The sequence below is a fragment of the Suncus etruscus genome, chromosome 18, assembly GCF_024139225.1.
Source record: "Suncus etruscus isolate mSunEtr1 chromosome 18, mSunEtr1.pri.cur, whole genome shotgun sequence".
Taxonomy (NCBI): Eukaryota; Metazoa; Chordata; class Mammalia; order Eulipotyphla; family Soricidae; genus Suncus; species Suncus etruscus.
Window position 1 is genome coordinate 25,212,301 of NC_064865.1, and position 13,955 is coordinate 25,226,255.

Below are 13,955 nucleotides of genomic sequence, written 5' to 3' on the forward strand. Positions count from 1 at the left end.
AGTTCCCATTGCCTCCTAGAATTCCCTCCCCCATCCCCGCCGAACAGAATAACCCCAAGAGTAATTCCAAGTCTGAAGACAGCGAGAGAGCAAGCTTGTGAGTGCAAAAATGACATTCCCAAGTCCTTCCAGAGTCTCGCGCTTTTTCCCTAAGTGCTCCAGGGCCCCTGGATTCTGTAGCTCCTTGGGCCTTCCATGACCTACAGCCCCTTGCTAGTTCCATATAGACAGAACTCTCAAAAACGCTCAGGGGCTGAGCCCACATTTCAGGAGACAAATCCTGCCACGCTCCCCCATCTAATCACCTCTACTTTCTACCTCACTGTATAAAAAAGCCGAAAAGACCCAAACCTTATGACTGACAGAGGCACATCCTCTTACCTCCGATTGAGCACATTCAAATTTGACCAAAGTGGCCGCCAGCTCGCTCTGGGCATTCTCGGCCACATTTCGATAGTGGTGAAACTGCTCTCGGGTGACTGCGACTTCTGGAAGACAGTCGTGTGGGTCCTGCCAGTGTTCCCCAAGAGATAAAACAGAAAAAACAGCATGAATAATCAACCTCTCCAGTGCAGCTAGGGAAAACAAGGCACAGACTGGAGATTCTTTTTTCTGGGGGGGGCGAAGGAAGGATGAGAAGCGGTCCCTTTCTGGCAGTGCTCAGGGCTTACTCCTGGCTCTGCACTCGGGGATCCCTCCTAGCAGTAATTAGGGTACTATATGAGATGGTGGGGATCAAAGTCAGGTCAGCCACATGCAAGACCTTACCTGCTATATTATTTCTCTGGCCCTCATACCAATCATTCTTTGGAGTCTGTGTTCAAAATGTTTCCCAGATGAGACCGAAGAGATAGCACAGCGGTAGGGCGTTTGCCTTGCATGAGGCCCACCCAGGAGGGACCTGGTTCAATCCCTGCCATCCCATATGGTCCCCCAGCCTGTCACGAGTAACCACTGGACAGCTCTGGGTGTGGCCCAAAAACCACGATCAATCAATAAATAAAGTTTAAAAAAAAAAAGACAATATGCTTCCCAGAGGATTGTTTTCAGATCATTTCCTTCTCTCCGTGGTTCTAAGGGAGGTTGAGGACAGTCCAAGGATGAAGGTTTTGACCCCAAGAGTATATTTAAATCTTACCTTTGGGCTGGGAGGGGGGTGGAAATAAGTGAAGGGCCTGGAGTGTGTACTAGGAGTGTAGAGGAGCCCTGATCCCATTGATCCCATCTCTGGCACCCCCTGGCCTCCCTGTATTCCACCAGGTATACCCTGGAGATCTCAATACCCCCTTCTAGCTATAAACCTGGAAGCGCCCAGCACTGCCAGGCATGCCAGTTCCACACTAGGTGCCTCCAACCCTGGGCTCCCTGAGCCATCCATGGGAGCCCCCTCTCCCAAACTGATTGTCCTCTGCCACTTTGGTTTCCTTCCACCCACATCAAACACTCTTTGACCTCTAACCAGAAGTTCCAAAGTACACGAAGGCAATGTGGCTTCAACGAGGAGGGCATTTTCAGTGCTCCTCTGCTTTCAGACCACTAAGACCCTCAACTTGGGGCCAGAGCAGTTACACAAGTGGTAAGGCATCTGCCTTGCATGCACTAGCCTAGGAGGACCGCGGTTTGATCCCCTTGCGTCCCATATGGTCCCCCAAGCCAGGAGCAATTTCTGAGTGCATAGCCAGGAGTGGCCCCTGAGGATCCCTGAGTGCAGCCAAAAAAAAATGGCCCTCAACTTATGCTGAGAAAAATGAGTTAGAAGGAAAGGGGTGAATATCTTCCACAGAGGCAGGCAGAGAAAGAGAGAAAGGGAAACTGGGGACATTAGTGGTGGGAAATGCTCCTTGTGAAGGATGTTGGACATTGTATGACTGAAACTCAAGCATGAACAACTTTGTAATGGTGTTTCTCATGGTGATTCAATCACAAATTAATGTTTGAAAGTATGTGCTCAAAAAAATGGAGTGATTGAAGAAGAATGTGGCATCAAAACTGTCTCTCCAAAAGTTAAGAAATGGAGTTGATTTTAAAATGAGGGACTTGCCTTAAAAACGGAACCAATAGGGGCCCGGGCGGTGGCGCTAAAGGTAAGGTGCCTGCCTTGCCTGCGCTAGCCTTGGACGGACCGCGGTTCGATCCCCCGGTGTCCCATATGGTCCCCCAAGCCAGGAGCAACTTCTGAGCACATAGCCAGGAGTAACCCCTGAGCGTTACCGGGTGTGGCCCAAAAACCAAAAAAAAAAAAAAAAAAAAAAAGGAACCAATAGACCTCTCTATTGAAGTTCACTGTTGTGTAGTTATCTTCCATAATTATCTCCCAATGCCAGTATCTGAAAGCTCTTTATGAACGTGGTCCAGGACATCAAATCTGAGGCTGCTGAGCTCCGGGGAACCTCCCCCCACCTGAGACTCACCCTTCACATCTGCTCCACTAGCACAGTGTGCCTTGCCCAGATGCCCAGTCACTGCAAACCCAGACTCTGGCCATCTGGGACCCATTTGGCAAGCTGAGGTATGGACAGGAGGATGGTCCCGAGGGTATTCCAGACTAAGTTATCCTCAGAGAGACCTTAACAAACCCCTACAGGAACTGCAAACAGTCTGTCAAGATTTTCCCCACAGGGGCCGGAGAGAGAACACAGCGGTAGGGGTAGGGCGTTAGCCTTGCATACGACTGACCTGGGAGGGACCCGGTTCGGTTTCTGGCATCCCATATGGTCCCCCAGCTGGCCAGGGGCGATTTCTGAGTGCAGAGCCAGGAGTGACCTCTGAGCACTGCCACTGGGTGTGGCCCAGAAATCAATCAATAAATAAATAAAGTTAAAAAAATATTTTCCAGGGCCAGAGAGATAGCATTGAGGTAGGGCATTTGCCTTGCATGCAGAAGGATGGTGGTTCGAATCCCGGCATCCCATATGGTCCCCCGAGCCTGCCAGGAGCGATTTCTGAGCATTGAGCCAGGAGTAACCGCTAAGCGCTGCCAGGTGTGATCTAAAACAACAAAAAAATATTTTCCCCACTGAGTAACCACTAATCCTGAAGGTGCTGATGATCCTTGGCCCCTTCTCTGCTGAAATCCTAACAAGACTATGTAGAGTCCAAAGGAGAAGCGAATAAGTGTCTGCAGATAGCAAAAATGGCTCCTGGGCAGATGTGATGAGAGAGAGAACAGCGGGTAAGATGCTTCCGCTTGCATGCAGCCAACCTGGGCTTGATGCTCAGCACTGTGTACAGTCCGCTGAGCACTTAAGAGCTGATCCCCGTTGAGCTGCAGAGCCAGGAGTAAGCCCTGAGTTCTGCCAGATATAAGCACAAAAAATAAATAAATAAATAAAAATAAACCAAAAGAAGTATGAGATATATCTGTATTTCCTTTTTATTTGTTGGGAGTAGGTCCCTCTTAAGTAATGCTCAGGGGGTCCCTTCTATCGTATGCTTGCCATCAGACTATCGCCCAGATATTTAACTGATAAATAAGTACAAAGTACATTTCCAGTGTTTGGACCTCTTTTTCGTAAAATACAAATAGGGGTGGAGGTGAGGTACAACGTCTACTCTTCAAACATCATTAGAGGAAAGGAAGAGAGAAGAATGAAGGAATCTACATCACTTCACTTACTTTTGGGGGTTACAATGACATTAAAATAGAGGGAATGGGGCTGTGATTTCATTGTTTCAAGAAACCTGAGTCTATAAATTATTTGCAAAATTAAATATACTATAAGAGAAAAAAAAGACTGGGAATAATGTAAACTACACACATCCTTTAGTTCCTGGCCTGGATTTATCTCTTCTTTCCACCATTATTCTATTTGTCAGAGCCTTAAATATGTTGCTTTGATCACCAGAAGAGAGGAAAACAAATCCCTCATTAAAATAACAAGGCAGGAAGAAATGATGAAGTGGAGGAGAAGGAGAAAGGACAAAAGAGAAGGTGCTTGGTGGTGGAGGAGGAGGAAGAAAAGGAACAGGAGGGGGGGGGAGAGAGACAAAAAACAAAATTAAACAAAAACTAGACACTGCAACAAGGATCCTTTTTTTAAAAAAAATAACGACAAAGAAACAACACTGAAGGAAGCAGCAAATCTGAACGCACTGGAAAGTAGACTTTCTGCTTTTCTGTAGTTAGTAAAATTTTGGGAAACTTCACTCTTTTTTGGTCAGTATTTGAAAGTATTTAGTTTTTTTTAAGCTATTTTACCCTATTCAAAACTGCCAAGATTATCCATTTGTCTTCACATGAGGACAATCTGCATTATTAGATTCTTGCTCAGCCAAGCCAGGCAGCAATTTCATATTAATTTCAGCAAGCCAACTACATATGATTTGCTTCTGCTGCTGATATTATTATGATAATGATTGAAATTACCTCACAAGGTGGCTCCTACTCTTTTCAGAATAAAGATGGCTTCGGAGCTCAATGGTATAAGGAAGGGATGAGCTTATTCATAATTTAGTACACAATGCACCCAATTATCTGACCTGGGGACAATGTCTTGGGCCAGCCTTGCTACTGTGGCATTTAGCTGTTTTATTATCCCAGGGACCAAAAAATGAGGAGAAAATCACTACCTCTGAGACACAAAAGCTCCTCATCCATCCTTCTCTTTCGTACCCCATAACCCATTTCCAATTGTTCCAACACGATTCTGTGCTACGCTGCGTAATTGTGTTAGGAGGCGCTTCCATTATGGGATGCTCCCTTCTGATTCTGTCATTCGCTCTCTCCCTTCCTCCCTCTCCAAACTTCACCATTGTCCCCTGAGAAATTGTCCGTCCGTCCGTCCTCCCCCCCCCCCCCCCGCTTCTAGCATCTTTCCATCAAACACCTTTCCTAATTAATTGTGGCAAATTCTATTCTCCCGCTCTAATCAATGCCTCATCTAATTTGTCATTACCCATCAGTTTGGGTTTGTTTTTTCCCTGTCTGGAAAGGATTTCTGGTCTTCTTGCCTTTCTTCTTCTTAGAGATGTGTTTGGGGCCCAACAGGGACAATTATCACTGTGGAATAAGCGAAGTGAATGTGAGTGTCCATGTATCAGCAATGGTGAGAAAAGTTTTAGAAGACATTTGTGCATGAAGTAAAATTTCACGGGGCCAGAGATAGCATGCGGGTAAGGTACTAGCCTTGCCGCGGCTGATCCATGTTCAATCCCCAGCATCTTGTATGTCCCCTGAGTACCGTCAGGAGTGATTCCTGAGTGCAGAACCAGGAGCAACCCTCTTGATCATTGCCGGATTTGGCACCAAACACTCCGATTCCGCATACACGTAAGTCAAGTGCTCTCCTGCTGAGATACCTCCAGGACTGAAAAATCCTATTAATTCAACAGTTCCATTGAAAAGAATGCAACACTTCAAGCTAGTCTCTTTTTTTTTGGGGGGGGGGGGGGAGATCACACCCAGCAGCACTCAGGAGTTACTCCTGGCTCTATGCTCAGAAATCGCTCCTGGCAGGATCGGGGAACCATATGGGATGCTGGGATTTGAACCACCATCTTTCTGCAAACACCCTACCTCAATGCTATCTCTCTGGCCCAAGAAACTATTTCTTAGCCCAAATATTTCACTTTATGACTCACAACACAGGTCAGCCATATGATTTCTTGCAAGTCAAACCAAGGACATTTTTCAGATAAAAATGAGTTTTTAGGGTGGGAGAGATAGTACAGAGGTTAAGGCATTTGCTGATTGTAATTAATGTAATTCATTAATTTAAGGCACTGCTAACCCAGTTTCAATCCCTAGCACATCATATGATCCCCTGAACCACCAGAAGTGAGTTCTGAGTGCAGAGCCAGAAGTAAGCCATAGCACCAATGGATGTGGCCCAAAAAAACAAACAAACAAACAAACAAACAAAAAATCCTGAGTAAGTCACATGGCATTAGCTAAAACCTGGGCTAAGACAAGATTGTGGGGGAAAGAGGAGAGTCGCAAAGTGACGGACAGTCAAGAAAGGAACAGTGCAAACAGGACTGAGCACGAGATTCCTCATCATGAGACTGACTCATCTAGGGATAGAGCTTGAACAGACATCTTCCTCTATTGACATGTATTTGCATGTAATTTACATGTAATTATCTTCCTCAAAGGGTGGCCCCTAGCCAGTCTTTGCGAGCCCCTCCTAGGACGTGATCTGTCAGAGTATCACGTTAGGGTGGCAAATGTTTGCCCCTCCACTGAATTCTGCCTTTGGAATTTCTCAAAAAGTCCAGCTGCTTCAAAGAACATAAATCAAGTTCATAGTTTATAGAACCAGTCTCTATCCATCTACATCAGTCTATCAATTCCTTGCAACAGTTTTGATCAAAGTTAAGTCTATATGATGCTCACAAAAAGACATTTTCCAAGTGTTTATCTCAGATTACAATCTAGGTGGTTAATTACAATCTAGGTGGCTAAAATTCTAAAGTCTCATCTTTTCATCCTAGCACTCTGTCTCAAATTCTGAGAATTGGGAATCTGAGATCAGGGGACTAATCTTGTGAGGTTGCAGTGAGAGCTCCCAGTAAAGCTTCAGACAGTTCATTTCTTATATGCTCAAATGGTAGAGAGCAGAACCAAGGTATTTGTACTCTAAAAATTGCTGGCCATCTTCTCATGATCTCAAATTCTTTTATGAAATTATCGTATCAGCAGAAATTTTTTCCTGGTTCCACCACAGCAAACAAAGCCTCAACCCCTGGGATGCAATGAATCTCCAACAAGAATAAACTGTAAATGTGTATGCAGAAGCCTAGATGCATTTTAAGATTCCTCAAAGCCCTGGAAATCCCCGCAAACTACCGCTGTCACCATATGAGCTCATAGGCCCTGCTCTAAGTCCTGGACCAAGTGTCTGCTATATGGCCACACAACACCTCCATAATTGAAATACTGACTTCCCAGTCCTAATATACCAAATTAGATGTGAAATTATCATAGAAGACACATAAACTAGACCAGTGGTCCTCAAACTATGGCCTGCGGGCCACATATTGTATTTGTATCTGTTTTGTTTCTTCATTGCAAAATAAGATATATGCAGTGTGCATAAAAATTCGTTCATAAGTTTTGTTTTTACTATAGTCAGACCCTCCAATGGTCTGAGGGACAGTGAACTGGCCCCCTGTTTAAAAAGTTTGAGGACCCCTGAAGACAAACAAAACCAAAAACAATGCTCAACTAGAAATAAACAGCTTAGCAAACCTTTAGACAATGACATAATCACCCCATTGCAAGATATGATAATTTTCATTAATTTTCTTTTAAGGAAGGTTTTTTTTTTTCATATTCCATTACCATTTAACAAGCAAAATTAAGCAAATTGTTGATATTTGCAAGGGGCAGGGTTGAGGGAGGCTGGGAAACTAAGAACAATGTTGGAAAGAATGGTGTTTAAAATAAAGAAATTTATCTTTTTGTTTGTTTGTTTGTTTTTGGGTCAGACCTGGCACACTCAGGGGTAACTTCTGGCTGTGAGCTCAGAAATCACTCTTGGCAGGCTCGAGGGACCATATGGCATGCCAGGATCCGATCCACTGTCCTTCTGCATGCAAGGCAAATGCCCTACCTCCATGCTATCTCTTCGGCCCCTAAAGAAATTTATTTATTTTTAATATAATTTTTATTTTAATCATAGTTGCTTACATATCGTTCACAGTAATATTTTAGGTACATATTAACATTGAATCAGGGGAATTCCCACCACTGAATTGTCCTCCCTCCACCTCCGCTCCCATCCTGCCTCCCATAGCCTCCACCCTCACCCCCCGGGCTGCTAGAATGAGTGGTCCCCTCTGTCCCTAGCTTACTACTTAGTGATCTTTCAACTGTTTGGTCATGGTACCTCCATTATATCCCCCTCTAATTGGGAGGCGGGACTAAATAGTTAAGGTTATGTGGTTTTGTTTGAAGAAGAGAAAAGTAATAAAATGGGGTAAAAATCAAATATGCCAAAAATGGGCGGAGTTCTTCTAGAGGCTTTCATCCTCTGAGAGACGAAGGGGAAAAAGAAGGTGGAACACCATGTCAGTATAAAAAGAAGTACCCTGTATCTCTTAGGCACCACATACTTGCCGTGGACACTGAGATAAAAAAAACATGATAGAGCACAAAACGAAAGAAGAGAAAAGAAGAAAGAAAAATAAATAACTAAAAATGGAGACAACCAGTTCAATATCCACACCAAATCAAAAAAATCGACAAAAGCCTAATAGATAAAAAAAATAAAATAAAATAAAATAAGGATTATTTTCTCTCTCTCTTTCTCTCTCTCTCTCCCTCTCTCTCTCTCTCTCTCTCTTTCCCTCTCTCCCCCTCCCTCCTTCCCTCCCCCCATAGCACAGTAAACATTGGAGTCATTCGAAAAAGAATTCCCTTGGCCTAAGAGATACAGGGTTTCTCCACCCTTGGAGTATATTGTCATGGAATTAACTATAGACTCCTTTCTAGTTCATTTACTCTCCCATTGGTGCTTTTGTGGTGTATGGGAGACTTTGCTTCATCCTGGGTGGTAAAATCATGTCTCTGCACAGGTCAAGGATGAAACTTATGGTGAAGTCTTTCTTTGTGGTTCTAGAAGTTCTTTCCCTTAGTGTCATTTTAATCCGTCTTCTGTGGTTGGTGGTCTTGGTCCTTGCGCTGATCCTAGGATAAAGCCTGGGATAACGTCTTTTGTTATGTTACCAGAAGACCCATTCAGTTGCTACTGTCTTAGTCATACGTCTGGAATTAGAGATCATGGTTGTTGTGTAGGTCGTAGGTCAAACCATAGGCTAGGGTTTTTTTCTTGGTCCCAGGATACATAGCCTGGTCATGGCTCTATCAGCCAGTCATCTGTAGATCGCGATCTTGGCTTTTGCACAGACCAAAGGGTGACAAGTCTTCTGATTTTGTCTCATCGTTAGCTGGTGAGGTAGGGTAACCTGCTCTTAGATCAAGTTGTTCCCAATTTCTTCATTGTCAGGATATCCTATTAGAGCTGGGCCATGCTGGTGTTTGAGCAGTATTAAGGACGTCCCAGATGGGATTTGGTTCCTGTAGCTGTTGTGAATAACTGTGTCATTTCTATGCCTGGGATCCAGGGATACAGGCTGGACGGTCGGTGTCTAATCACCTGGGGTCTAAGTTGGGTCCACATGACATATATTCAAGGTGGGAGATGCCCCTGTGTTGTAAAAAAAATTCTTGGACAGAGGCCGGAGCCATAGTACAGCAGTTTGTCTTGCATGCTGCCAACATGGGATAGATCCAGGTTAGATCCCTGCATCCTATATGCTCTTCTGAGCCTGCCAGTATCGATTTCTGAGCACAGAGCCAGGAGTGACCCCTGAGCATTGCTGGGTATGACCCAAAAACCAATAAATCAATCAATAAAATTCTTTAAAAAAAATACATGCCAAATGCCTTACATGCCAAATGCTTTAGGGTTTTTGTAATGCTAGGGATTGAAGCCAGGGTCTCACATATGCAAGACATATATTCTACTACTGAGCCACATCCTAAACTTTAAATGCACATCTGTGAAAGTTTGCTTCAAGTATTAATATTACTATAAATAGAAAACATTTGTATATAATATAACAATTATAGTATTCATTTATTATACATTATAGAGAATGCATATATAATTTTATATGTGAGCAAACTTTAATCCCAACACTACCCAGATTATCTATCCCCAGAAATGTTTGTCCAACGAATATTCATTCCACATTTGAACAAATGAGAAAGGATGGATGAATGAATAAATGGATGAGATGGATAGATGAATAGCTGCATAGATGGAAAGATGGACAGACTGACAAATAGATGGAAGGGTAGATGGAGATTTAGATGAATAGATAAGCAAATGTACTAAAAGAATATAAAGGGCCAGAGCAATAGCACAGCACATAGAGCATTTGTCTTGCATGTGGTTGACCCAGGTTCAATTCCCAGCACCCCATATGGTCCCCTGAGACTGTCAGGAGTAATTCCTAAGCACAGTGCCAGGAGTAATCCCTGTGCACAGCTGAGTATGGCCCAAAAACCAAAAAATAAAAAAGAAGAGGAAGAGTTATTCCTCTCTGACCTGCCAGGGTTAGCATAATAAAGACAAGCATCTGATTGCACTAGTCAGTTATAACCAAATACCAAACCGGAGGCCCTGAGTTTCATAGGCTGTGACCCCAGTGCACTACATTAGGTATAAATTTCCCCAAAAATGAGAAAGTGGAAGGATCCTGGTATGGTGCTATAAATTTAAATGGTTGAGGCCGGAGAGATAGCACAGCAGGGCATTTGCTTTGCATGTGACCGATCCAGGAGGGTCCAGGTTCAATTGGCATCCCATATGGTCCCCCAGCCTGCCAGGGGCAATTTCTGAGTGCAGAGCCTGAAGTTAAACCCTGCGTTGGGTGTGGCCCAGAAATCAATCAATCAATCAATCAATAAAGTTAAAAAAAAAAGAAATTTAAGGGCTATGCCACCAGCCACTGGTGAGTTTACAGGGAGGGAGACCTGAGACGGGGCCCAACCCCTACTGCAGCAACCTCGCTCAGAAGCCTCAGTGCACAGGAGGTCTCCTGCCATCACAGACCACTTTTAAAAATAAGGAAGTTTAAGTGGACACAACCATTATGGAAGCAGTGAGAAGATTTCTCATAATATTCAAATCAGAAATTCCATATTATACAGTTATCCCAATTTTATAATAGAAGAAGAAGAAGAAGAAGAAGAAGAAGAAGAAGAAGAAGAAGAAGAAGAAGAAGAAGAAGAAGAAGAAGAAGAAGAAGAAGAAGAAGAAATAATGAACTGGAGTGATAGTACAGCAGATAGGGCACTTGCCTTGCTCATGGCAGACCCCAGCACCCATCTGGTCCCCCAATAAATACTTAAGATATACCAAAGTTGCAGCACCAGGAGTATGCCCTGAGCACTTCTGATATGCCCCCCAAAAAATAATAGAATACTAATTCAAAAATATATGTAGGCCCATGTTTTTATCATAACATTGCTTAAATAGCCCAGAACTGGAAGTATCTTCCATTTCTACTAACTGAGAAATAGATTACGATGTGACATAAAGACACAACGAATAGCTATTCAACTCTTCTAGAAACAAAAACACAAAATCCTGCCATTGACAACAATACAAATGAAACCTGAGGGTACAGTGCTTAGTGAAATCAGTCGGAAGGAGGCAAACAGCTATGATTTCACTCATGGGTGGTCCATAAAGAAAATGCTCAGAGGAATGCAACAAAACACAAAGTAACTTCTGGACAAACTTCCCAGAGAGAAGAGGAAGAGGTGAATAAATCAGAACAAAGCGGCAGAAAGATACTACAGCTTCCCTTGCTCATGAAGTTCACTCCTCAGCAATTCAGATGGCTCCACAAGTCCCCGAGAGAGATTCCTGAGCTCAGATCCAGGAGTAAACCTGCAAACCACCGCGAAAGGCCCAAAACAACTAACCATTTTAAAGGGACAACTGATACAGCGAAGCCTAGAATGAGTCAAGAAGAGATCAAATTAAGCCAGTAAGTTGTGCTCACACTATTCCAAAGAGGTATGAACCCCTGAAGCACAGTTCCGTTCAGTCACTTCAAATAGCAGCACCACTTCAAAATCAAATGCCAACTAAAACCCTCTAAAGGAGAAAAAAAAAAGTTACAGCCTGTTTTTTTTGTTTTTGGGTTTTTTTGGGAATTTTAAACAAGATTAAAATTTCTCTTGGGTCCCTCAAAGAAGCCCAGTCCATCCTATGGGCTTGAACAAACACTTCGGCCCTTCCTGACTAGATCCCTCCGAATCTCTCCTTGCTTTCTGCTGAGACTCTTAGTCTCTGTGGGTTTGTGAAGTGCTTGGTGGCCGGACTGCTGAGAGTTTGGATCAGAAACCCTCTTCACATGAACCAGGTTCTCAGACACAGAACGACTCAAATGAAGTGGCCTGTGTTTTACTCAGAGCCCTCTGGAGAAACCTAGAAACTATATTATGTGGAGAGCCAAGCATGCTTTGTTTATATCTAGATCATTAAGTTTACGTAATAAGGTCACAGTTGTATTCAAGTTTCTGGTATTGATGTGCAAAGTCATTGCACACCCACATAAAGACCTCAGTTTGAAAAGCAAGCACTCGGGGCCGGAGAGGTGGCGCTAGAGGTAAGGTGTCTGCCTTGCAAGCACTAGCCAAGGAAGGACCACAGTTTGATCCCCCGGCATCCCATATGGTCCCCCCAAGCCAGGGGCAATTTCTGAGTGCTTAGCCAGGAGTAACCCCTGAGCATCAAATGGGTGTGGCCCCCAAAAAAAAGAAAAGCAAGCACAACTGTGTTCACTGTAGCTCTTAGTACAACAGCCAGGATATGAAAGCAAAGTGAGTGTCTCACAATAAATGACTGGGTAAAAGAATTGAGGTATATCTACACGATGGAATATTAAACAGCCAGTCGGAAATAATAATCCATGCAGTTCTCAGAAACTCAGAAAAAAACTGGAGGGCATCATGTTGGATGAAAGAAGGCAGAGGCAGGAAGCCTGGGTGGTTAGTAATACAGCAGATAGGAAACTTGCCACGCATGTATTCAACCCAAGTTTGATCCCTGGCACTCCATATGGTCCCCCGAGCTCACCAGGAGTGATTTCTTGGTTTTTGGGTCACACCCGGCAGCGCTCAGGGGTACTCCTGGCGCTATGCTCAGAAATCGCCCCTGTCAGGCACAGGGGACCATATGGGATGCCGGGATTCGAACCGCGTACTTCTGCATGCAAGGCAAACGCCCTACCTCCATGCTATCTCATCCCACACACAGTCTTTTTTTAAAGTAAACCAGAAAACACGTGCTCTCTGATGATTAAAAAGTTCTTTTCTTGCACCAACGCAATAACGCAGTAGGTAGGGAGCTCCCTTACATACGACGGACCCAGGTTTCATGCCAGCGTCCTATAAGGTCCCCTGAGTGATATCCCCGTGCTAGAAGTGATGCCTGACTGCGGAGTCAGGAATGACCCCTGTGCACAGGTAGGTGGGCCCCCACCTCACCGGCTAAAGTTCTTTTCTCCTTCCATATTCGAAAGCCAAGTAAGTGGCCCAAAGAACTCGAAACCAGAAGCTCCCTGGCATCCCTACGGTTCCCCCAACGCACTCTCCCCAGAGCATGGCCGGATGTGAGCCCAAAGCAAAACAAACCAAAAGTGTGCACTGTCCGACAGAGGGGACAGCGCTCAGGTTTACAGTTCAAGAAAGCAAAATTGTCCCTCTTCTTCAAGAACTGCTCAGGACCCCTCTTATGCCTGGTGGGGCGCTCAGGCCAGGTCCAGAGGGACCTTGAACCAGAGGCATGCATGTGCCTTCGTGTGCCTGTGTGCGCGCGCGTCTGTCTGTGTGCGTGCGTTCGCAAATACCCAGGGGCCGTCTCCAGGGGACACAGAGAGAAACAGATCCAGCCCGACTAAAAGAGCTTCTAGAGTCATCAGCGGCGCTTGGCACCTTCCCCCGCTCGCGGCTTTCTCTTTTTTTTTTTTTTTTTGGTTTTTGTGCCACACCCAGCGGTGCTCAGGGGTTACTCCTGGCTGTCTGCTCAGAAATAGCTCCTGGCAGGCACGAGGGACCCTATGGGACACCGGGATTCGAACCAACCACCTTTGGTCCTGGATCGGCTGCTTGCAAGGCAAACGCCGCTGTGCTATCTCTCCGGGCCCTCGCGGCTTTCTCGGTCCTCCGCAGACTGCACGAAAAGCCCCTGGCCCACGGTCTCCAGGGCCGGCTGCAAAGGGAGGAACTGCCTTGTGCCCCGGCCAGAACCAAGTGGGGGGATCGCTGCTGACCCCGGCTTTAGAGTTCGAACCCGCACGCATCCCCTGCGGAGTCAGGGACGCTCCTGGCCAGCCCCGCGGGCCCCTAAAGTTCGCGCCCCGGAGATGGGGCCCGGAGATGGGACCCGGACGGGGCGCACGGCGGAGGGAGCGTGTCCTGGGGCGTTCGGGTG

General features: G+C 45.1%; 2 protein-coding genes across 2 annotated transcripts in view; both read right to left on the bottom strand.

Moving 5' to 3' along the window:
• The window catches only part of CCDC170 (coiled-coil domain containing 170), a 78,717-nt gene extending 76,221 nt beyond the window's left edge, over positions 1–2,496 (bottom strand). Inside the window, exons 1-2 of the mRNA XM_049764747.1 lie at positions 2,412–2,496; positions 382–575 (exon numbers count right to left, since the gene is read on the bottom strand). Coding sequence (XP_049620704.1) covers positions 382–575; positions 2,412–2,496 — 279 coding nt within the window. The remainder of the gene's footprint in view (positions 1–381; positions 576–2,411) is intronic.
• MTHFD1L (methylenetetrahydrofolate dehydrogenase (NADP+ dependent) 1 like) overlaps positions 1–13,955 on the bottom strand; it is a 641,585-nt gene that overhangs the window by 130,123 nt on the left and 497,507 nt on the right. The gene's annotated exons all lie outside the window — the stretch shown is intronic.